Raw genomic sequence first — 19897 nt, 5'->3', positions numbered from 1 at the left:
AGTGAGACTCTGTCTCAAAAAAAAAAAAAAAAAAAAAAGCACAGATGATGTACAATAACAATTCAAAAGAATAAGGAAAGATTTCTAGAAGAACTGTGCCCTAAATGCTTTCAGTAATTATAATTACTTGACTTAAATATTCAAATAATTTCTCCTTGACACAATAAAATGTGATTAAATTATGACTAAGTACCTACCGTGTGGTGACAATCTGGAAATTTCTGTAGTTTCAGCCACCTACCGTGGTGTTAGAATTCCATAATTTTGGAGGAGTAAGGGCCAGAAAAATTATCTACATAGAATTTCTCAAATTATGGGTCATACTGTGAAAAAGAAAGCCAATTTAGTGGGTCGTAACCCGTACCGTATAATGAAATGCAGTACAAGAGAAATAAAACATAGTAGGCCTCGTAGCAGAACCTAAGAGTATTATTTCATGAAATTTTTTAAGTTGTATATGTCTATATGTCTATGAGGTCAAGATTTAAAATGTATTGTTTACTTTGAGATGTGGCCATAAAAATTTGAACTCCAATAGTAATTCCAATCACGCCATTTTATTAACAAGGCAGGCGAGGTATTACAGGGCATTAATGAAATGGTTTAAGCAAGGTTGGATGGCCGGTTAAGGGGAGTGCTAAAACTAGTCCTCAGGCCTTCTGCCTTTGTCTAGAATACTTACTGTATCACACAAGCAAGACCTTCTTTGGGGCGATTTAACCTACTTTTCAAAATACTTTTAAATGGCTAATGATTATTTATAGTGCCTTCTAACATTAGTCATCAGAGAGAAGTGAGAAGTTTTAATCTCTCAATAGAGAGATAGATGGCTGATTTTATAGCTATTTTTATATTTAACCATCAAGTAAAAGAACCAGTTACTGTTAAAGTTTTAAAACATATGTGGTTAAAGACTCTGCATGTGAGAGGTTGTCTTCAGACATCGGCTCCTCCAGGGCCAGTGGCGCTTGATCTGTTGCTCCACAGGCAGCTCAGGTCAAGAAGGCAGAGGGCTTTGCCTGCCTTCCCTGTCTGCCTCTGCCTCTGCTCTGCCTCAACCAGAGTGGGTCTCCCTTTTGGTTTTTAGATTGAATTTTAAGGTAAGATCATCTTTGAAAAGGTGCTTTTAAAAAAGGTTAAAAGCCATTGTTCTAGAAAATAAGGTATATCTGTATTAGCTATACCAATGGATAAGATTTCATGGAATAGTAATCATACAAATATTCTTTTTTTTATTATTAAATGATAGCTGTGTACATTAATGCAATCATGGGGTACAGTGTGATGTTTTCATATACAATTTGAAATATCTTCATGAAACTGGTTAACATAGCCGTCATGTCATTTCTTAGTTATTGTGCTACAACATTTATATTCTACTTTAAGAAAGATTCACTTGTACCCTTGAAAGATAATCCACAGAGGTGATCCTTTCAATCACCCTCCCTCCACCCATCAACCCCCTCCTCCCCCCTCCCCATATTCTTAGGCTATAATTAGATTATAGCTTTCATATGAAAGCTATAAATTAGTTTCATAATAGGCGTGTGTACATCATACAAATATTCTTGATAAGGAAATTGATTCTGGCTTGGCACAGTGGCTTGTGCCTGCAATCCTAGCACTCTGAGGGGCTGCAGTGGGAGGATCCTTGAGGCCAGGAGTGTGAGACCAGTATGAGCAAGAGTGAGACCCCCGTCTCTCCTAAAAGTAGAAAAGTCAGCCAGACATGGTGGCACATGCCTGTAGTCCCAGCTATTAGGGAGGATGAACAGGGAGATTGCTTGAGCCCAGGAGTTTGAGCTTGCTATGAGCTAGGCTGAGGCTATGGTACTCTAGCCTGGGGCAATAGAGTAAGATTCTATCTCAAAAAAAAAAAAAAAAAAAAAACCGGAAAAGAAAATGAAAGTTCACTTCAGTACTTGGAAGCCGAGTGCTTCTAACAACAGGGCTTTGTTTTAGTCTCTTAGCTTCTGTCTCTGCTTTTTTTTTTTTTTTTTCAGACAGAGTCTCACTATGTTGCCCTCGGTAGAGTGCTGTGGCATCACAGCTCACAGCAATCTCAAACTCTTGGGCTTAAGAGATTCTCTTGCCTCAGCCCCTCAGGTGGCTGGGACTACAGGTGCTCATCACAATGCCCAGCTATTTTTTTTTGGTTGCAGTTGCCATTGTTGTTCAGCAGGCCCAGGCCAGGCTTGAACCCACTAGCCTTGGTGTATGTGGCCAGCGCCCTGCTCACTGAGCTACAGGCACTGCCTGTCTCTACTCTTTTATCATCTGGTGAATCCCTTTAAATTTCATCCTTTAAGATATAATTCTCTTTCTCTGTGACATCTTGACCCCTACAAGGAAGTGCCAATGCTGAAACTTTGATGAATGTTTTCTATTGCCCTTATTTTATGTATGTCTGCAGTCTCCTATCCCCAGACCGCAGACTACTACTAGTCCCTGGCCTGTTAGGAACTGGGTCACAGGGCAGGAGGTGAATGAAGCTTCATCTGTATTTACAGTTGTTCCCCATTACTCGCATCCCTGCCTGAGCTCCACTTCTGTCAGATCAGCAGTGGCATTAGATTAGATAATGCAGAAATTTATAATGAAAATGATGTTATTTAGTGTCTTAAGTGCAAAAGAAATTTGAAAAGAACGTTTCATCTTTTTTCTATTTCTATTGCTAAGGTTAACTGTTGTGAGTAAGATGCTGATCTGCCTTTCTCAAAGACATTAGCAGGTGTGTGCTTGGATTCCAAGTCTTGGTTTCTCACAAGATTTGCAAATGCTATGATGTGCTGGCACTTAGAAATGAGGAATGAGGTTTTACATAAAGCAGCATAGTGTTAAACTAAATGATAGACTAGCACTGTGGGAGGCCAAGGCAGGAAGATCACTTGAGCTTAGGAGTTTAAGACCAGCCTGAGCAAGAGCAAGATCCTGTCTCTACTAAAAATAGAAACCACTGAACAAACAAACAAACAAAAAAGCAAAAAAAAAAAAGAAAGAAAAACCCAAAAAGCTAGCCAGGCATTGTGGGAGTGCCTATAGTCCCAGCTCCTCTGGAGGTTGAGGCAGGAGGATCACATGAGCCCAGGAGTCTAAAGTTGCTATGAGCTAGGCTGAAACTGGGGCACTCTTGCCTCAAGCCACAGAGTGAGACATTAACTCAAAAACAAACAAACAAAATAATTTCTATCAAAATTATTGATGGAAATATAAAGAGAAGTCTGTCTCCTGAATTTGTTCCTATAATTTTGACATGGAGCATGTTTTAACATACAGTAATTAGAAGTTAAAGGAGTCTAAAGTTAAGAGTCATAATAAAATAGTTAAGTTAAGCATAGCATTTTGGGTAATTCATGTATCTGTAAATTTCTGTTCTTTTTTTCTTACTTTTGAAGTTCAGAATGTTTTTAATTTCCCAGTGAGGCTTATAATATTCAATACTGATAATATATATATTTTTAGATCAAGATGCTACAAAAAAATCTTTTCTAACAAACGCAAGACTTGATTCTACCAGCGAAGCAATAAATGTTTACTCTTGAGGAAAAGAATCAAGTTTGTAGTGTTTAAGGTTCATAATGAACACTTTAACTTCAAAAAAAAACATACAGGGTGGCCATAAAGTTTGGGTGCAATTTCTATTTAAAATTACACATGAATGGCTTTATGGGTACCCTGTGTGTGTGTGTGAATGTGTATATGTATACACACACTCCTAATTACATTTCAAACTAGGAAAATGTAGAGTGATTAGGGGATGAAATTTTATAATAGCATATATTTAGCCAACATTAAATATCAGATTTTATTTAGAAAATTAATGTTGATAAATATTGAAGCAATTAAGCAAAACTTAAATGTTGTAATATTTCTTTTTTTTTTTTTTCTGAGACAGTCTCACTATGTTGCCCGTGGTGATGTCACAGCTCACAGCAACCTCATACTCTTGGGCTTAAGCGATTCTCTTGCCTCAGCTTCCCAAGTAGGTGGGACTACAGGCACCTGCCACAATACCCAGCTATTTTTTGTTGTTGTTGTTGCAGTTTGGCTGGGGCTGGGTTTGAACCCACTACCCTCCATGTATGGAGCTGGCACCCTACTCACTGAGCCAAAGGCACTGCCTGAATATTGTAATATTTCTTAAACAGAATTTCAATTCATAACTGGCAAATTAGTAGATTTTCATGTTAAAATGAAAATGATAAATTGATATACAATGTCACTGCTATTTTTTAACATTGTTAGGAAATTTTTCCAGTTCAACAAAACAAGAAACAATAAATTTGCTATAATATTTGGAAAGAAGAAGCAAAGTTATTATATTCATAGACAATACCCCTCACCTAGACAAACAAGAAGAATTAACTGGAAGGTAGTAAAAGAATTCAGTAAAGGAGCTATATTCCAAGAAGAATATTAAATCAATAACAAATGAGAAGTAAAGAAGTGGGAAGTGATTCTAGACAACCAGTGAATAGAAAACAAAGCAAAATGACATTTAAACATTAGAGTGTCTTTAATAATAAAAAGTGAGAAAAATGACAAAACTTTACAGAAAAACAAGACTTGCCAAAGGCATCTCTTGTTCTATGATAAGAAAACTATATATTATAACAATGTCAACTCTCTCAGAAATAAGTGTTAGCAAAATAATACCAAAGCAAACCTAGGAGAAAAGAAAGTAAAGAGCCAATAAAATTCAGAAGAGTAAGTTTGGAATTAACTGGAATAAGCTCTAGAATAAACCCTGATATATATAAGGACAAGCCTTTGCTGTATTATAAAGCAATGGAAAAATGATCATTTCAGCAAGTGGTGGCAGGAAAAAAGGCTTTGTAGAGAAATATATCAAGTCAGAGTCTCACATCATACCAAAATAAATGAAAGGAAAAAAGAGAGAAGGCAAAATACCAAAAAAAAACATGGTCCTTTGATGGAAAAGTACTTTCTAAGAAAATACAGCATGGGCCTAACTGTAATCCTAGCACTCTAGGAAGTCAAGGCAGGTGGATTGCTTGAGCTCAGGAGTTTGCGACCAGCCTGAGCAAGAGCAAAATCCTGTCTCTACTAAAAATAGGAAAAAAAAAAAATAGCCCTGAGTATGGGTAGGTGTCTATAGTCCCAGCTACTCAGGAGGCTGAGGCAAGAGAGATTGCTAGAGCCCAAGAGTTAAAGGTTGGTGTGAGCTATGATGACACCATGGCATTCTATCTGGGGTAGCAAGGAGGGAGGGAAATGAAAAATTAAAAAAGAAAAGATTAATAGATTTGACTCTAAAAATTAAAAATTTCAGTTACAAACCAATATAAAGGCAATCACAATTTATGAAACTTACCTGTATACTAATTTAAGACTATAATCAAAATATCTTTGAACAATGAGGAAACATAGTCTCTGCCTGGATATTTGAGAAAATTTTGAATTATTGTTAATTTTTAAGGTATAGCAGTTTTTGTTTTTGTTTTTTGAGACAGTCTCACTCTGTTGCCCTAAACTAGACTGCCATGGTGTCAGCCTAGCTGGCAGCAGCCTCAAACTCCTAGATTCAAGCAATCCTCCTGCCTCAGTCTCCCCAGTAGCTGAAACTACAAGCACCCACAGGCTTTAGTCCCAATAACTTTTCTATTTTCAGTAGAGACAGGTCTTGCTCTTGCTGATCTCAAAACTCTGGAGTTCAAGTGATCTTCCTGCCTGGGCCCCCCAGTGTAGTAGGATTACAGGTATGAACCACCATGCCTGGCCAGATATAGCAATTTTTTAAAGAATTCTCACTCTTTAGAGATACTTACAAATGAGTTTTTATGATGTCTAGGAATTTGTTATAAATAATCCAGGTGAAATAAGGAATGAATGAAACAAGATTGGCTGAATTTACAAAGGCTGAAGCTGGATTATTATATCAGGTTCATTATAACATTCTTTCTACTTTTGAAAAGGTTTGAAAATTTTTATAGTAAAAAAGTTAAATTATAAGAAACATAAGGAAATTTAAACAAGTGAAAAACTGAAATATTTGCTACAACAATGTTGAAAAACAAAGTAATGTTTTTAAACTTGTGCATGCATCATGGCAATGAGTGCTAGTTGTTCCCGGCCATCCACTCCCCCTTTTCCTTACTCTTAGCACCCCCTGTTACCAGGGCACACTGCAGCCAGAGGGCAGAACTGCGCCATTCCCTCACCTCTGTAGTGGTTGTGTCTATGGCCTTGTGATCACCACTGCGTTTGGTCAAATGACTCCCAGGAAATATTCTTAAAGAAAAAATGTTTCTTCTTTCTCTATTTCTTCCTTTTTCCTGATGGCTGGAATGTTGATATGGAAGGCCAAAGAGATTGAAGCCACATGCTAAGACCTGTGAAGCAGCAAGATGGAGGGAGCCTGGGTCCTTCACGGTGTAGACACTGTCCTTCCGACACCGGACTGACCAGCTCGGGCTCCCCTCTCGTGAAACAGAAATTCCCCCGTGTTGGCATTACTATTGTTTTTGGTTTCCTGCCTCTTGCCACTGAACTGAATTGTAAATAATACACCCAACATGGAAAAATAGGCAAATATATTAACATGTGGTTTCTAGAATTAGCCAAAAAGCAGCTAAACACCCAACCTTTAAAATATTAAGGTTACAAACTCTGACCGTGTTTCTAACCTATCAAACATCTTATTTAATGCTGATAGTGCCACATGGTGGATAAGAGCAACGTAAGAAGCAATGTAAGATGCCTGGATTAAGTCCCTGCTTTGTCATTACTAGTTGATTTAACTGAAAAATTTACTTCAGTTACCTGTCCTGACTTATCTGCAAACTGAGGTAAAATAGCCTGTACTTTTCAGAGTTGTGACGATGATGAGAAACACAATGCCAGAGTGGCGTCCAGCATTTTTAAGTACAGCGATATTTTGTAAAAACAGGTTTAAAAACAAACAACAAAATGTCTACTCGTTGCAACTCTGAAATCTCTAAGATTTTCCTGGAAAGTAGTTTGGCAATACAAATAGCTTTTAAAATGTTCATAACTATTGACCATTAATTGCATTTTCTACAGCTCCAGCCTGATTAAGTAATCAGAAATGAATACAAGGGAACTTTCAAAATGATGTTTATGTAGCATTATTAATAATAATGCAAAAATAAGAGCAAACTAAATAATGGATTAACATATTTAATACGTTAAGATGCACTCACATTATTTAACCGTGAAAAATAATCATTTTATGCAAGCAAAAAATGAAAATAAGTTTGAAAATCATCAACATACCTGCTTTGGTTAAAATCCCAGCAATGAAAGAAATTGATAAGTAGATAATTAGGAATTCATTACACTAGGAGTGACCTATGGGGAGGAACAGAATGTGTCTGGATCTTTACTGCCATAGAGATCCAAATCACCTGCCGCCCCAGTGCCCTGAGCCTCTTTCTTCCCATCCAGACTGTACCCACTATCCATCAGGAACTCCAGAAAATGCCCTGTTCCAAGTTTGACTATGATAGCACCCCAAACACCAAAATGTAAGGCTTGCACTCAGCAAATACATCAATAATATTAACAATGCCACTGACCTGTGACCCAGAGATTCTCCTTCTAAAGTTCAGTCAAAAGAAAATATTCTGAAATGGAAAGTTTTATACAGTGCTATTTATAATATTCAGAACAGGAAATAATACAAATATCCAATAATAAAGCATTAGTTAAAAAGGGGAGAATACTGTTATGATACATTATTATGCAGTAATTAAAAGTCTATTAAAGCTTTTAATAACATGGAGACATTTAAGCTGTAAGTCAAAATAATTGAGAGGCAAAATTCAATATATTGTTTAGTCTCAACTCTATGTAGAAAAAGATAAATAAACAACAATGAAGTGAAAAATAATTTAGCAATTAATTATTATACCATATATAATTCTGTGTCATTTTTCTACCAATCTGTATATGGTATGAGTCAGTTATATAAAATATTGAGGGGGAGGGAGAGATAGCTAAGAAAATCTAATTAAAGTCAGTTTTCCAATTTCCTTTTTATACTTTCCTATGTTACCAGATGTTCTACAATTAAGTATGTTGTTTTTATAATTAAAAGTAAAGTCACACCCTTCCCATGTAATGCAACTGTTTCTATGACACCATTCCTCTATATTTAGAAGACAAAAAATAAATAAATAAATAACTAGAAATACAAGCAATCTAGAAGGCTGAAAGAACTCGAAGGGTTGAATGTTTACAATCACTATTAAAAATAACCCAGAATATTTTCCTGATTTTACTCCAGTGTTGCTAGAAAATGTTGGAGAAGAATTAGATCCTATTTTGGAGCCTCTTCTTCTGAAACAGACTTTTAAGCAGGGTGGAAGCACGTGTATCCGGCTCGGAGACTCCACGATTGAATACGCGCCTGACTTCCGCTTCTATATTACCACCAAGCTCAGAAATCCTCACTATCTTCCCGAAACGTCAGTGAAGGCCAGTATCCAGAATGAATGTTTCTTTATCATATTTTACAATGAGTGACTGTATTTTCTTCCTCAGCCCTAAAAGGAACAAGTTCCTAAGAAAAATGGATTTTGTCCTTTTTGTGTGTTTCTTGAAATTGCCGTAGTAATTTTCAACTGTTGCTTTTGTATGGACACGTAAGTAATAGAGGAGCCTTCAGTATGCTGTGAAAAAAAGACTATCAGAATGTAATTTCTACAAGTGATATTATTCTTAGATTTCATTGTTAAAAAATAGACGACATATTCACATTCTTTCTTTGTAATAAATGATAATATGCTAATCATGGAATTGAAATTCAGAAGCAGAACTCCATTCTTCCTTCCAACACTAAGGTTGCTGCTATCTGATTTTATAGAATTACTTAAAAGAACTGTTTTCTATCATTGTTCTTTTAAAGTACTAAGAATTCCCTTAAAGAGTAAAGTTAGCTTAAAGTTTCAGTCAATGACTAAAATGACTTGAGATGTTGATCTGCAGCTGAGCTCCTGGCGGTTTCAGGGACCACACCTTATTCTGTTTTTATTCCTAATTTTTAGTACTGGTTGTGGAGTGAATCAATAAATGTTTGTGGAGTGAATCGGTGAAAGATTGTTCTTATTTCCAGAAGCAGGCAGGAGAGGACCCTAAGAAATACTTTTTCAGGTTTTGAAAGTTATATAGAGAGGCTAGATTTATCCAGTGAGTTCAAATGGTCTCCTTTTTTGGAAATACTTAAAGTAACACAGGCATCTCTGTCCAAAGATGGTGTAATTTATTCTTTCCAAGATGAATGAATACACATGATCCTTGCCCTCCAGAGGCTTACACTACTAATGTTTGCAGAGTGACAGTGTGGTGGAACTAGGAAGACAGCCAGGAACTGCAGAGCGCCCTGGGAGCTGGGTGTTGAAGACACACTTTGACTGGACTTTCAGGGATGCCCAGAAGGCTGGGGAAAGTGGAATGACCCTTGGGCTTAACTTTAAAAACAGAATGTTAAAACTATGGAAATTCTTAGCCATTGCTTTCAATTAATTAAAATATAATATGTTATCTGAACACCTTAAATGTACCTATTATCTATTTATCTGTTAGGAGAAAGAATGCCCAGTAGTAGTTATGAGCATAGATTCTGGCGCCACTACCTATATTTCAAATCCCAGCTCTTTTATTTGCCAAGTATGTGCTTTGGGGCGTATTATTAACCTCTCCATACCTTAATTACCTCATCTGTCAAATGGGAATAATAAAAGTCTCTTTGTCATGTAGAGTAATGTGAAGACACATAAATCAATCTACATAGAATTCTTAGAACAAGGCCCAGTTGATAGTGTTATTGTATGAGTGTTATTTATTAGCAGTACTATTTAACTATTTTGAGTTAAATAATATAAGTGAAAAAGAATGAAGCATAAAAATCAATGATAAATCCCAAAGCTGTGTTAGAAAAAAATGTTTTTTAAGTAAATGACATGGGAAACCTTTTTTACTTTTCCCTAAAATATGTGAAAGTATCACACATAAATACTCTGCACTATTCTTAGCTCACTAATAACTGGTTATAATAGAAGTCACAGAATGCTGTGGGAAGGACATATTTATGATTCAGTATCAAAATCCTTAAGATCCCTGGAGTGTCTTATTGCTTCATTATTTTTAATTGCCAGGATTGATTAAACAGGGATTAGAAAACATAGTGAGGCAGTTACTTGCTTTCATTTACAAATTAGAATACTTCCTCTCGATCCCATTTTTAGGATCTTTTATGTACCTTTTGCTTTTCAAAAGTGCTCAGGGGATGTTGCCATACTGCTATAATCCTTTTGTGTCTAAATGAAAATAAAATTAGGAAGCTGTATTTTGTGATCGTAAATGTTTATGTGTGAACAAATGGCTAGATTTGCAAAATCTAGACTTTTTAAAGATCTGGAATTAATGGAATATGAATGAATACCTCCTTGTGTATGAACACAATGGAGTACAAGTTGTAAAACATGCATTTTGCTTACACTGCTTATGGTTTTTAGATTAAAGCAAATGCAATCCATGCACTTGGTTTCTCACGTCAATAGGGAAAATCCCTTCAAAGTATAATATAGTTTTCAAAGAATAGGGGCCAAAGCAGTAGAGAATTATATAACAATATTTAATAAGTTTTCTAAATTGCTCAATTTTAAGAATTACTTATTATCTCGTCTAAATTTATGATTATGTCCATGTATCTCTACTTAGTGGCATTCAAGGCCTGCTATGGGATGAGTGGGGGAAAAGTTTAACCCAAATAGTGCCCTCCATGGAGAAGGTAAACTAGGTTTACATGAAAGGAGGGCATCACCTTCCTCGGGGTGTCGCAAGAAGTTGTTTTACACTTACTGACCCCAGACGGGAAATTTTCTTACAAAAACAAAATTACTCTGTTCCTGCAGAGGAAATATTCTGGTGTAAGGATAGGCAAGGACACATGCTCTCTCCCACCTGGTCGCCAGAGCTGAGAACGCACAGATGACCACAAAGAGAACAGGAACACCACTAACAGCATTACCCATTTTCAGTTGGGAAGAAAGCTTTTGTGCCTGGGCAATGCAGACAGTTTCCAAATCAGGTGAAACCAACAAAGGTGCTAAAGAACTCACCACGATTAGAAAAGTTACAGGTTTGACTCTTCTTTTTCTACCTTCCCACTGGTAAGGGAATATTGCTCATCTGTAGGAAGGCGGGGAGTGGCTGCTTCAGTGGTTGTACAGTGTGCACATAGCACCGAGGTACACTTAAATATGGCTACATTCTAGCCCCAAGCTGCTCCAGTGTAGCCTGGTCGCAGTCTGCATGCAGATGGCACCTTTTTTCTAATCCACACAAAGTATTTCATAGATTAGCAGAGACTTGGAAAGAATAAAATTTTAATATAAAGACAAGAACATTAGTGCCTAGCAAATTAACCCTTCTGATAAGCTGCATGTGTTATGCTTGGTTGATTAGGACCTACACATAGGAATTTGCCCATCGGGTGGTTTTGTTTCTTCTCTGCTAATTCTCCTGTTTTAAAATTCTAATTAAAAACACTCATATTTGGGTATGTCAGAATGACAATTTCTTAGCTGCTAAAAATCTAGCTAAATTGTGATAAAATATATTAAAAACTTTTGGACAGGACAGGTATCCTCATGCCTGTAATCCTAGCACTTAGGGAGATGAAGGCAGGAGAATCACTTGAGGCCAGGAGTTCAAGACCAACCTGAGCAAGAATGAGACACCATCTCTGCAAAAGATAGAAAAAACTTAGCCAGACATGGTGACATGGGCCTATAGTCCCAGCTACTCAGGAGGCTGAGGCAGGAGGATCACTGAGCCCAGGAGTTTGAGGTTGCAGTGAGCTATAATGATGTCACTGTGCTCTAGCTGGGGAGACAGAGAAGAGATTCTGTCTCAAGAAAACAAAACAAAAAAATACTTTTGGACAAAATTGTCACTCGAGTGTAGAGCTCAGTGGTGTTACTTGGGCTTAGCAAAGTGCTTTCCATTAAGGGAGCTCCTCTCTTCGGGGAAATGATGAAAACAGGAGCAAACACCGAGTCCCCTCTGATGGTTTATAATAGTTCCTGAAATTTTTGTAAAGCATTTTCAAGTGTAAGTAACTAGTGTTTCTAATATTTATGATGGCTGTGAGCACTGAATTCTCAAACACATAGGAAATGTTTGCTTTCATTGTTCACGGCACATGATGCCCCCGGACTGTACTCTGCCTCCGTGCTTCCTGGCGCTGGAACCATGATTGCCTGTGTTCCTCCGAGTGTGCTTTGCGCCCCTGCGCTGCTTGGCCTTCACCTGTGCCATCTGGCTTGTTGAGAGCAATCATTCTCAGTCCAGGATGCACATTACAATCCCCTGGCAGCTTTTAAAACTCTCCATGCCCAGACCACACTCCAAACCAATTCAGTCAAGCTCTCTGGAGATAAGACCCAGGCACTAGTAGTTTTTAGAGTCCATGGGATATTCCAATGAGCAGCCAAGGCGAAAACCCTGTGGGCAATAATGTTGGTGCCACTTTTCTTGTGACTAACTAGTCACCCTATATCTCATCTTCTTGGGAGATGCCCTCCTTGGCCTTCTGACCTGGGTTGGGTCCCCTTTCTCCATGCTCCTACACCACCAGGGTCTTTAAGTCCACTTCTTTTTACCCCACTTGACTAAAACTCAAGGGCAGGGACCCCACCAGATCTTATTCTTCTCTGTAGCATAGAACCTGATTTGTGTTGGCTATTATTTTTATGAAATGCTTTGGAGAATAACCATCAAATGCCAAAAATGTTAGGAAACAGGAATAGTGGAAAGCAACTCCATGAACAGGGCACATTGATACTTTGTTCACTCAATAATTTCGTAGGGAGTATAATCTTGTGCCAGACAGTAGAGCTATAAAGTCAAGTAAAAGATGATCCTTGTGCTCAAGTCATTGTCACTGTGGACTAGGAGAGAGATAAGCAAACCCGTGATTATATATAGTGGGATGTGTGCACAAGTACAGGCAGAAGCCTGGGTGAGGGTGGGTGCAGAACCCATTGTCCGCAGAAGTGTCTGAGAGGAGGTGACATGGATCTGCACACTGACCGATGAATAGGAGTTGATGTGGTGAATAACAAGGCCAAGGGCAGCCAAGTAGCACAAAGGTTGAAGCCCTTGGAGACGTTTCATAGCATGAGATTCCACAGTCAATTCAGGGTAACTGAAATGAAAGTACGTGGAAAGGAGTTGTGGGAGGCAATGCTTAAGACGAAGATGCAAAATATGCAACTGTGATGTATCCATAAAAATAAAAACCCTACTGATATATCATGATAATAGTCACCTGACTGCTAAAAAAAAAAGAGGACACAGATGCAGACTTTTAACTCAAGACATGAGGGCAGACAGACTGCAAAACAGGTAAAACCCAAACGGTGAGGATTTCAAATGAAGCCAACGTCCGGTCAGTGTCTGTTGGCTTATGGGTTCAATGGTGACCAGATCCAGAACGTTTCATTGGTTTAAATGCTGTGTGTACTCCGGAGTGTGCAGAGAAGGGATTGGATGGTAGAAGACTGAGTAATGAAATTAGGTAAAGATAGAAAATATATACAAATTACAGTTTTAATAAGTGTAGCTGTGTGTGTACAAAGAGAGATCATTCCGTAGCTGGAAAGGATTGTGGGAGCAATAGAATGATTTATTTGTTGTTTGCTTTTTTAGTTGTTTTGTTTGTTCATTTTGAGTCAGAGTCTTGCTGTGTCCCCTGGGCTAAAAGTGCCATGTTGTTTGCCTTTTAAAAAGAGAGACTGGACGTGTCTGAAATTTATAGGAAAGAACCAGGAGAGGGGGCATTTGAAGATTTGGCTGTAAGAGGAATTAGATACCCGGGTGAAGTAGGTGTTAACAGACAGCCTCTTGATGGACACCATTAAAATGCAAATTCCTTAGTTCACAATAGTGACTGATTATCATATTGTAAAAATACTTTACTCATGACAAGTAATTACAGTGTTCTTTTTTCTCTTATCTTGCTTTGTAAGATTTTCTTTACTTTTGACACTGCTAGGATTCTTAAAATGTAAATCAACTAGTCCAATTAATATGAAAGATATCTTTCAACTCAATTCTAATGGATTTTGCTGTTAAAGAGTTGTCAGAAATTAGATCAGTTGGAAATAAGAATAAATTGATTACCAAGCATATCCTTTAAGGTATTACATTTCTGACTATAAGAAATCATAGTGAATTTTTAATCATGTTTCCTTATGTCTTCAATCCAACAAATTCCATAGTGTACACACACATATATAGTAAATGGAATCTATTTTAAGGCGGAAACTTAATGCATATGAGCAGAGACTTTTTCAATAGAAATAATGCTGCTACTTCATTTATCTTTCCATTTATAGGTAACATTATTAAACTTCATGATAACTTCTGAGGGAATGCAAGATCAGCTTCTGGGAATTGTAGTGGCACGAGAAAGGCCGGATCTTGAAGAAGAAAAACAAGCCTTGATATTACAAGGAGCTGAAAACAAAAGGTTCTAAATGTCATAAAACCCAGAATTATTCTTATTTGTTTCAAGATCACTGAATGAATTACAGTACATTTTAAGCATCTCTTTTGTTAAACTTAATAAGTATACTAAATGGGAAAATTTAAGAATAAAATGTAAGAAATTACAGTGCCTCCATGTTAATTTAGAAAATTGCATCGTTGAGTGTAGTTTTAAATGCTGGTTCTTAGGCACTGGAAGAACCAAATGGTCTGCCACGAATCAAGGCAGTGTATTTTCACCTGCTCAACAAAGTTTTAGTACAAAAGTCGTAGTATTCATCATGTACCTGAGGTAACCTGTTTTTATTGGAGTGTGTTATAAATGAATGAATATTTTGCATCTCACTTTCTGCTCATAACATCTATATCATAGATATAAAGAGTAACGTCATATAAGTCATGTAAAATTTCAGAAAATAAATGGAGTGATACTTTCTGTTCACTCTGAGTGGAGATAACTTGATGGCAGAGAATACTGGCTTGCCATATTTCTCCCCAGTTACCACATAAATGATCATTAAAAAGGGAACTCAAGCAGAAAGGCCTGTCTTTGTGACATTTTGCAAGAAATTAATTATACAGCATCACTGTTACGGATATTTGTCACAAAGTGAGGCATTTCTTTAGGTTACAAGCTCTTTGTTTCTTATAAAAGAACGTGAACGTGAAGTGATTTTAAATGATTCCTTTTTCTTCTGAGAAAATTGTATTTTATTCCAGGCAGTTAAAAGAAATAGAAGACAAGATTTTAGAAGTTCTTTCATCTTCAGAAGGCAATATATTAGAAGATGAAACTGCTATTAAGATATTATCTTCCTCCAAGGCTTTGGCTAATGAGATTTCTCAAAAGCAAGAAGTAGCCGAAGAGACGGAGAAGAAGATTGACGCCACACGCATGGGCTACCGCCCCATCGCCATCCATTCCTCCATCCTGTTTTTTTCTATTGCTGATTTAGCCAACATTGAGCCCATGTACCAATATTCACTGACCTGGTTTATTAACCTTTTCATCCTGTCTATTGAAAACTCAGAGAAATCAGACATTTTAGCAAAAAGGTATGTAAAAAGAAATACTAATTAATAATAGTAAATGCTTGAAAATTAGAGAGTAATTTATGGCTTCCATTGTTGTCGCAGAATGGTGCCCGCATCGCAGCCGCTTATCTAAAATGAACTTGATTAATCGTTGTACCAGAAATAAATTTGAGGGTTAGAAATTGAACAGATGGGTCCAAATTCAGTCTGCCAAGAAACTGTTTACTGAAATATAGGACTATAATGTAACTCTAGAAGGAAGAAACATTTACCTTTGTTTATCATTTGTAAAATATATTAATGACTAGAGGCATGGAAACAGCAGTTAATACCACCTAAAGATAGGACCTCTGCTGTCTGCGAGCTTGCATTCCAAAAGCTGCAAATTCACATTTTGACATACTATGTAACATTCAGCAAGTGCAAGGGTTAAAAAAAAAAAAACCCAAACCTTGTAATTGTTTGTGGTAATGGAGTTTTGTGTGTGTGTGTGTATGTGTTATTCTTACTTATAAAAATTACTTTATATTTCTGTTGTCTATCATAATAAAAATTTCATTTGATTTTTTTATCAGTGAGATGCTTTTTTTATTTTAAGCCCTGTTTTTAATAGAGTAGAATGAGAAACTACTTCTTAAACAAAGAAAGTAATTAATTCCAACCTTTACCCTTTATAACCTTCTTAATCAATGTGAACCTTGACTCTTCATACCCACATAGGACACTCAATATACATCACTCACAGGTAAGAATTATTTTTTAGAAACCCCAAATATTAATCTCACTGAAATCTGAATTGAATTCCTTTCATTTGTCAGATTAAGGGTCTAAAATTTTGAATATTCTTAGACTGAGCAATTTTGGTAAGATTTAATAGGAGACTAGGAAAGGTATAAGGCTGACACTTTTGGCTTGGCAAAGAATTTTCAGTTGTCTGCCACTGAGAAAGAGAAGAGAGCTTGGAGAAGGAGTAGGTTATTTCTTGGGAAGAAATGTGTGTAATGGAGTTAGAGTTTGTTTTTATATTGTATTTCAAAATGTTCAGGTGACTTTTCTTCCAGTTCTGAAATTTTTAAGTTTAGCAGGGATTACTGAAAGAAAGAAAACAAAGTTTTAAGTGATCTTTCTTAGAAAAGTTCCTAGACATTTGTGTTATAAATTAGTTACCTAGATTCTAAGTTCCAATAAGGCAAGGATTTTTTACAGAAATGAACCCAGCGCTTACTATGTGTTATCACATCATAGGCACACAGTGAATGATGCTGTTTTTTTCACTGCAGGTCTTAATTTTTACCTTGGTTTAAAAAATAGCTACCACAATGTTAACTTGTTATTCTTGTTATATAGGTTATAGGTTATAACTTGTTAACTTGTTATATAGGTTATTCTCCTAGCTAGTTTAAAATCAAGGTCTAGAGAGGAAAATTGCTTTGGGCTGCCATATAAAGACATATTTTTCATGTAAGATTGAAAAATTAGAATGAGTCTGTGCCTTCAAAATGATTGGTCCTTCATTCCCTTGTTATATCAAATTAGAACTTATCTGATACAAAATCTATTTATTACTGTGTGATAGTACCTTAAGATTTAAAGAAAAAAAAGATTTAAAGAAAATCAAAACCCTTTTACCCAGATGTGAGATTTGGATGAAATCTAAAAACAAAATGTGGCTTTTCTTTTCAAACTCTTTTAATTTACAATGAAAATCATATGTGTGACTACAGTAATCCTAAAAGTATAGTTCAGGATCCAAAGAGTAAACAGAGAAAGTAGATTTTAAAACCTTTATTGAAATTATTAATAAGCATAGGGAAGTGTGCACAAACCAGAAGTATTTGCCCAGTGAATTTTCATTAGTGAGCAAACCTGTGTAACTAACTAGCACCCAGCTCGAGACATAGGACATGATCAAAGCCCAGAAGTCACCCTGGTGTCCTGTTAAGTCACTAACCCTCCCCCAAGGTAAGCACTGTCTGAACTTCCAGCATCATAGCATGGTTTTGCCAGTTTTAGAGTGTCTTAAAATTGGAATCACACGTGTGTGCTCTTCAGTCTGGCATCTTGCAGTCAGCGCCGTGTTTGTGAAACTCACGCGTCTTGTTCCGTGTAGTGCAGTGTTTTGTTTGTTGTCCTTGTTTGCTTCCCACTGTGTGATTACTGTTGGGAAGTAAACTCAAAAACTAAATCTTCTCCCAGCCCAGAGCTTCTCTCCACAAAGGTAGGAGGTTAGAAATCAGTTTTGTTATTGAATCAGCATTAAATCAGAATGTGATGCACATCACAGGCAGTCCGCTGAAGGCCTGCAAAGACACAAAGGAATCTCACTCCATAATTATCTAAGCAGATACACCTGGTACAGCCACTTGGTTTATCCCAACTTTACCTAGCAGTTGAGGGGACCATCTGTGTTAGCAAATTGGCTTTATCTGGAGGAAAACCAAACTTTTCATGTGTATATGTAGTTTTGTAAATTGGAACAAGGAGCCCACTGACACTAGGCTCCTACTCTCCCACAGAAACTCAAGAGACAGGTATACTATCTCCCTCAGAGTGGACATTTCAAAGAAGCAGCTCCCAAGTCTCTGAGAAAGACTCTACTGGGTCTTAAAACTGACAAAGCCCTGACTAATTTTCTAAAAGGTTCATATCCGTTGCAAAGAGAAGAGAAAGTACTTAATGATTTTAGGTTTTCTAAATTAAATGCTCTAAGAAAAAGGAGTGAAGGAGTGTCTCCTTATTTTGAACAGGGAGAATTTAAGCCTATTATTTTTATTTGTCCTAACACCACACCATAAAGTTTTTATCTATTCTGTTACTTTTAAGAACACTTGAGTGGCTTTCATCTTGAGGCTTTATAAAGTTTTGCTGCCTCATTTCTGTACAAGGCTTTCTGGTATACGTCTCTGCTAGGTATATATCCAGAAGGGAAACCGATGGTGACAAGGCACACATTTGTTCCCGTCTGTAAACACTTCCAAAGAGCATTCCAAAACAACTGTACCAAGACAGAATCATTTAGCCCGTTTTGGTAATCTTTTCTTATAAAAAGTTTCCAACTAAGAAGCTAGCTCTAAAGTCAGAAATTAAGGGAAAATTTAGTTCTCATAGGAATGATTTATCTGCCCACAATTGATAAACATCAAATAACTGGTGGATTCTACCAAAATCAGAGAAAATGTGTGACTGTGAATGTTAGCATATCAAATTGTTTTAAATCTTAATACTCGTCTAGAACTTTCTCATTTCCTTTACTTAGGAATGTAAACGTATTTTATTCTTATTTGTCTTCTGATAATTATTAGTCATAATTTTTTTTTTTAATTTTGGAATATGAGGGTACATACAGTTAGATTACATTGTTTACACTTGTAAGATAAAGTATGAGTTGTAGTTGTATTCTTCGCCCAGGAAATGTGCCATGCACCCCCACGGATTGTTCCTGTTGGGTAGGAACCCACTGGGCTCCTCTCCACCTCCGCCTTCTTGAAATTAAATGAGTTTTTCTCTTATGTAAGTCCGTTGTTGTTGATCTACAGTTTCAGATGAGTTCTGAGTACATGTAATGCTTGTTTTTTCATTCTTGTGATACTTTACTTAGGTAAGTGTCCTGCAAGTCCATCTAAGTTGTAACAAAAGATATAAAATCTCCATCTCTATGGCTGACCGGTATTCCATGGCATCCGGATATCACAGCTAATTAATCCGTGCATGTGTTGAAGGTCACTTGGGTTGTTTCCACATCTTTGCAATTGTGAATTGGGTTGGCTCAGTGCCTGTGGCTCAAGCAGCTAAGGCGCCAGCCACATACACCTAAGGTGGCGGGTTCGAATCCCCAGCCCGGGCCCGCCAAACAACAATGATGGCTGCAACCAAAACACGGCCAGGCGTTGTGGCGGGCACCTGTGGTCCCAGCTACTTGGGAGGCTGAGGCAGGAGACTCGCTTGAGCCCAGGAGTTGGAGGTTGCTGTGAGCGTGATGCCATGGCACTCTACCCAGGGGTATAGCTTGAGGCTCCGTCTCAAAAAAAAAAAAGTGAATTGGGTTGCTGTAAACATTCAAGTGCATATGTCCTTAGGGTAAAATGACTTTTTTTTCTTTTGAGCAGTACCGAATTATGGGATTGCAGGACCAAATGAAAAGTCTATGTTTAGTTATTTGAGGATGCTCCATACTTCTTTTTATAAAGGCTGTGCTAGTTTGCAGTCCCACCAGCAGTGCAAGAGCGTTGTTCCCTTCTCTCCACAACCACACCAGCATCTGTTGCTTTGGGACCTTGTGATGTGAGCCATTCTCACCAGGGTTAGCTGATACCTCAAAGTGGTT

At 37.2% G+C, this 19897-nt stretch overlaps 1 protein-coding gene across 1 annotated transcript in view; it reads left to right on the top strand.

The window, feature by feature from the left end:
- DNAH7 (dynein axonemal heavy chain 7) overlaps positions 1-19897 on the top strand; it is a 272843-nt gene that overhangs the window by 204548 nt on the left and 48398 nt on the right. Inside the window, exons 48-50 of the mRNA XM_003796072.2 lie at positions 8270-8460; positions 14388-14521; positions 15259-15594. Of these exons, the coding sequence (XP_003796120.1) occupies positions 8270-8460; positions 14388-14521; positions 15259-15594 (661 nt within the window). The remainder of the gene's footprint in view (positions 1-8269; positions 8461-14387; positions 14522-15258; positions 15595-19897) is intronic.

The sequence above is a fragment of the Otolemur garnettii genome, unplaced genomic scaffold (genome assembly GCF_000181295.1).
Source record: "Otolemur garnettii isolate 467f Iridium unplaced genomic scaffold, OtoGar3 scaffold00100, whole genome shotgun sequence".
NCBI classification, from domain to species: domain Eukaryota; kingdom Metazoa; phylum Chordata; class Mammalia; order Primates; family Galagidae; genus Otolemur; species Otolemur garnettii.
Note: the sequence above shows the minus strand (reverse complement) of the source record. Positions and strands in the feature narration are given on the sequence as shown.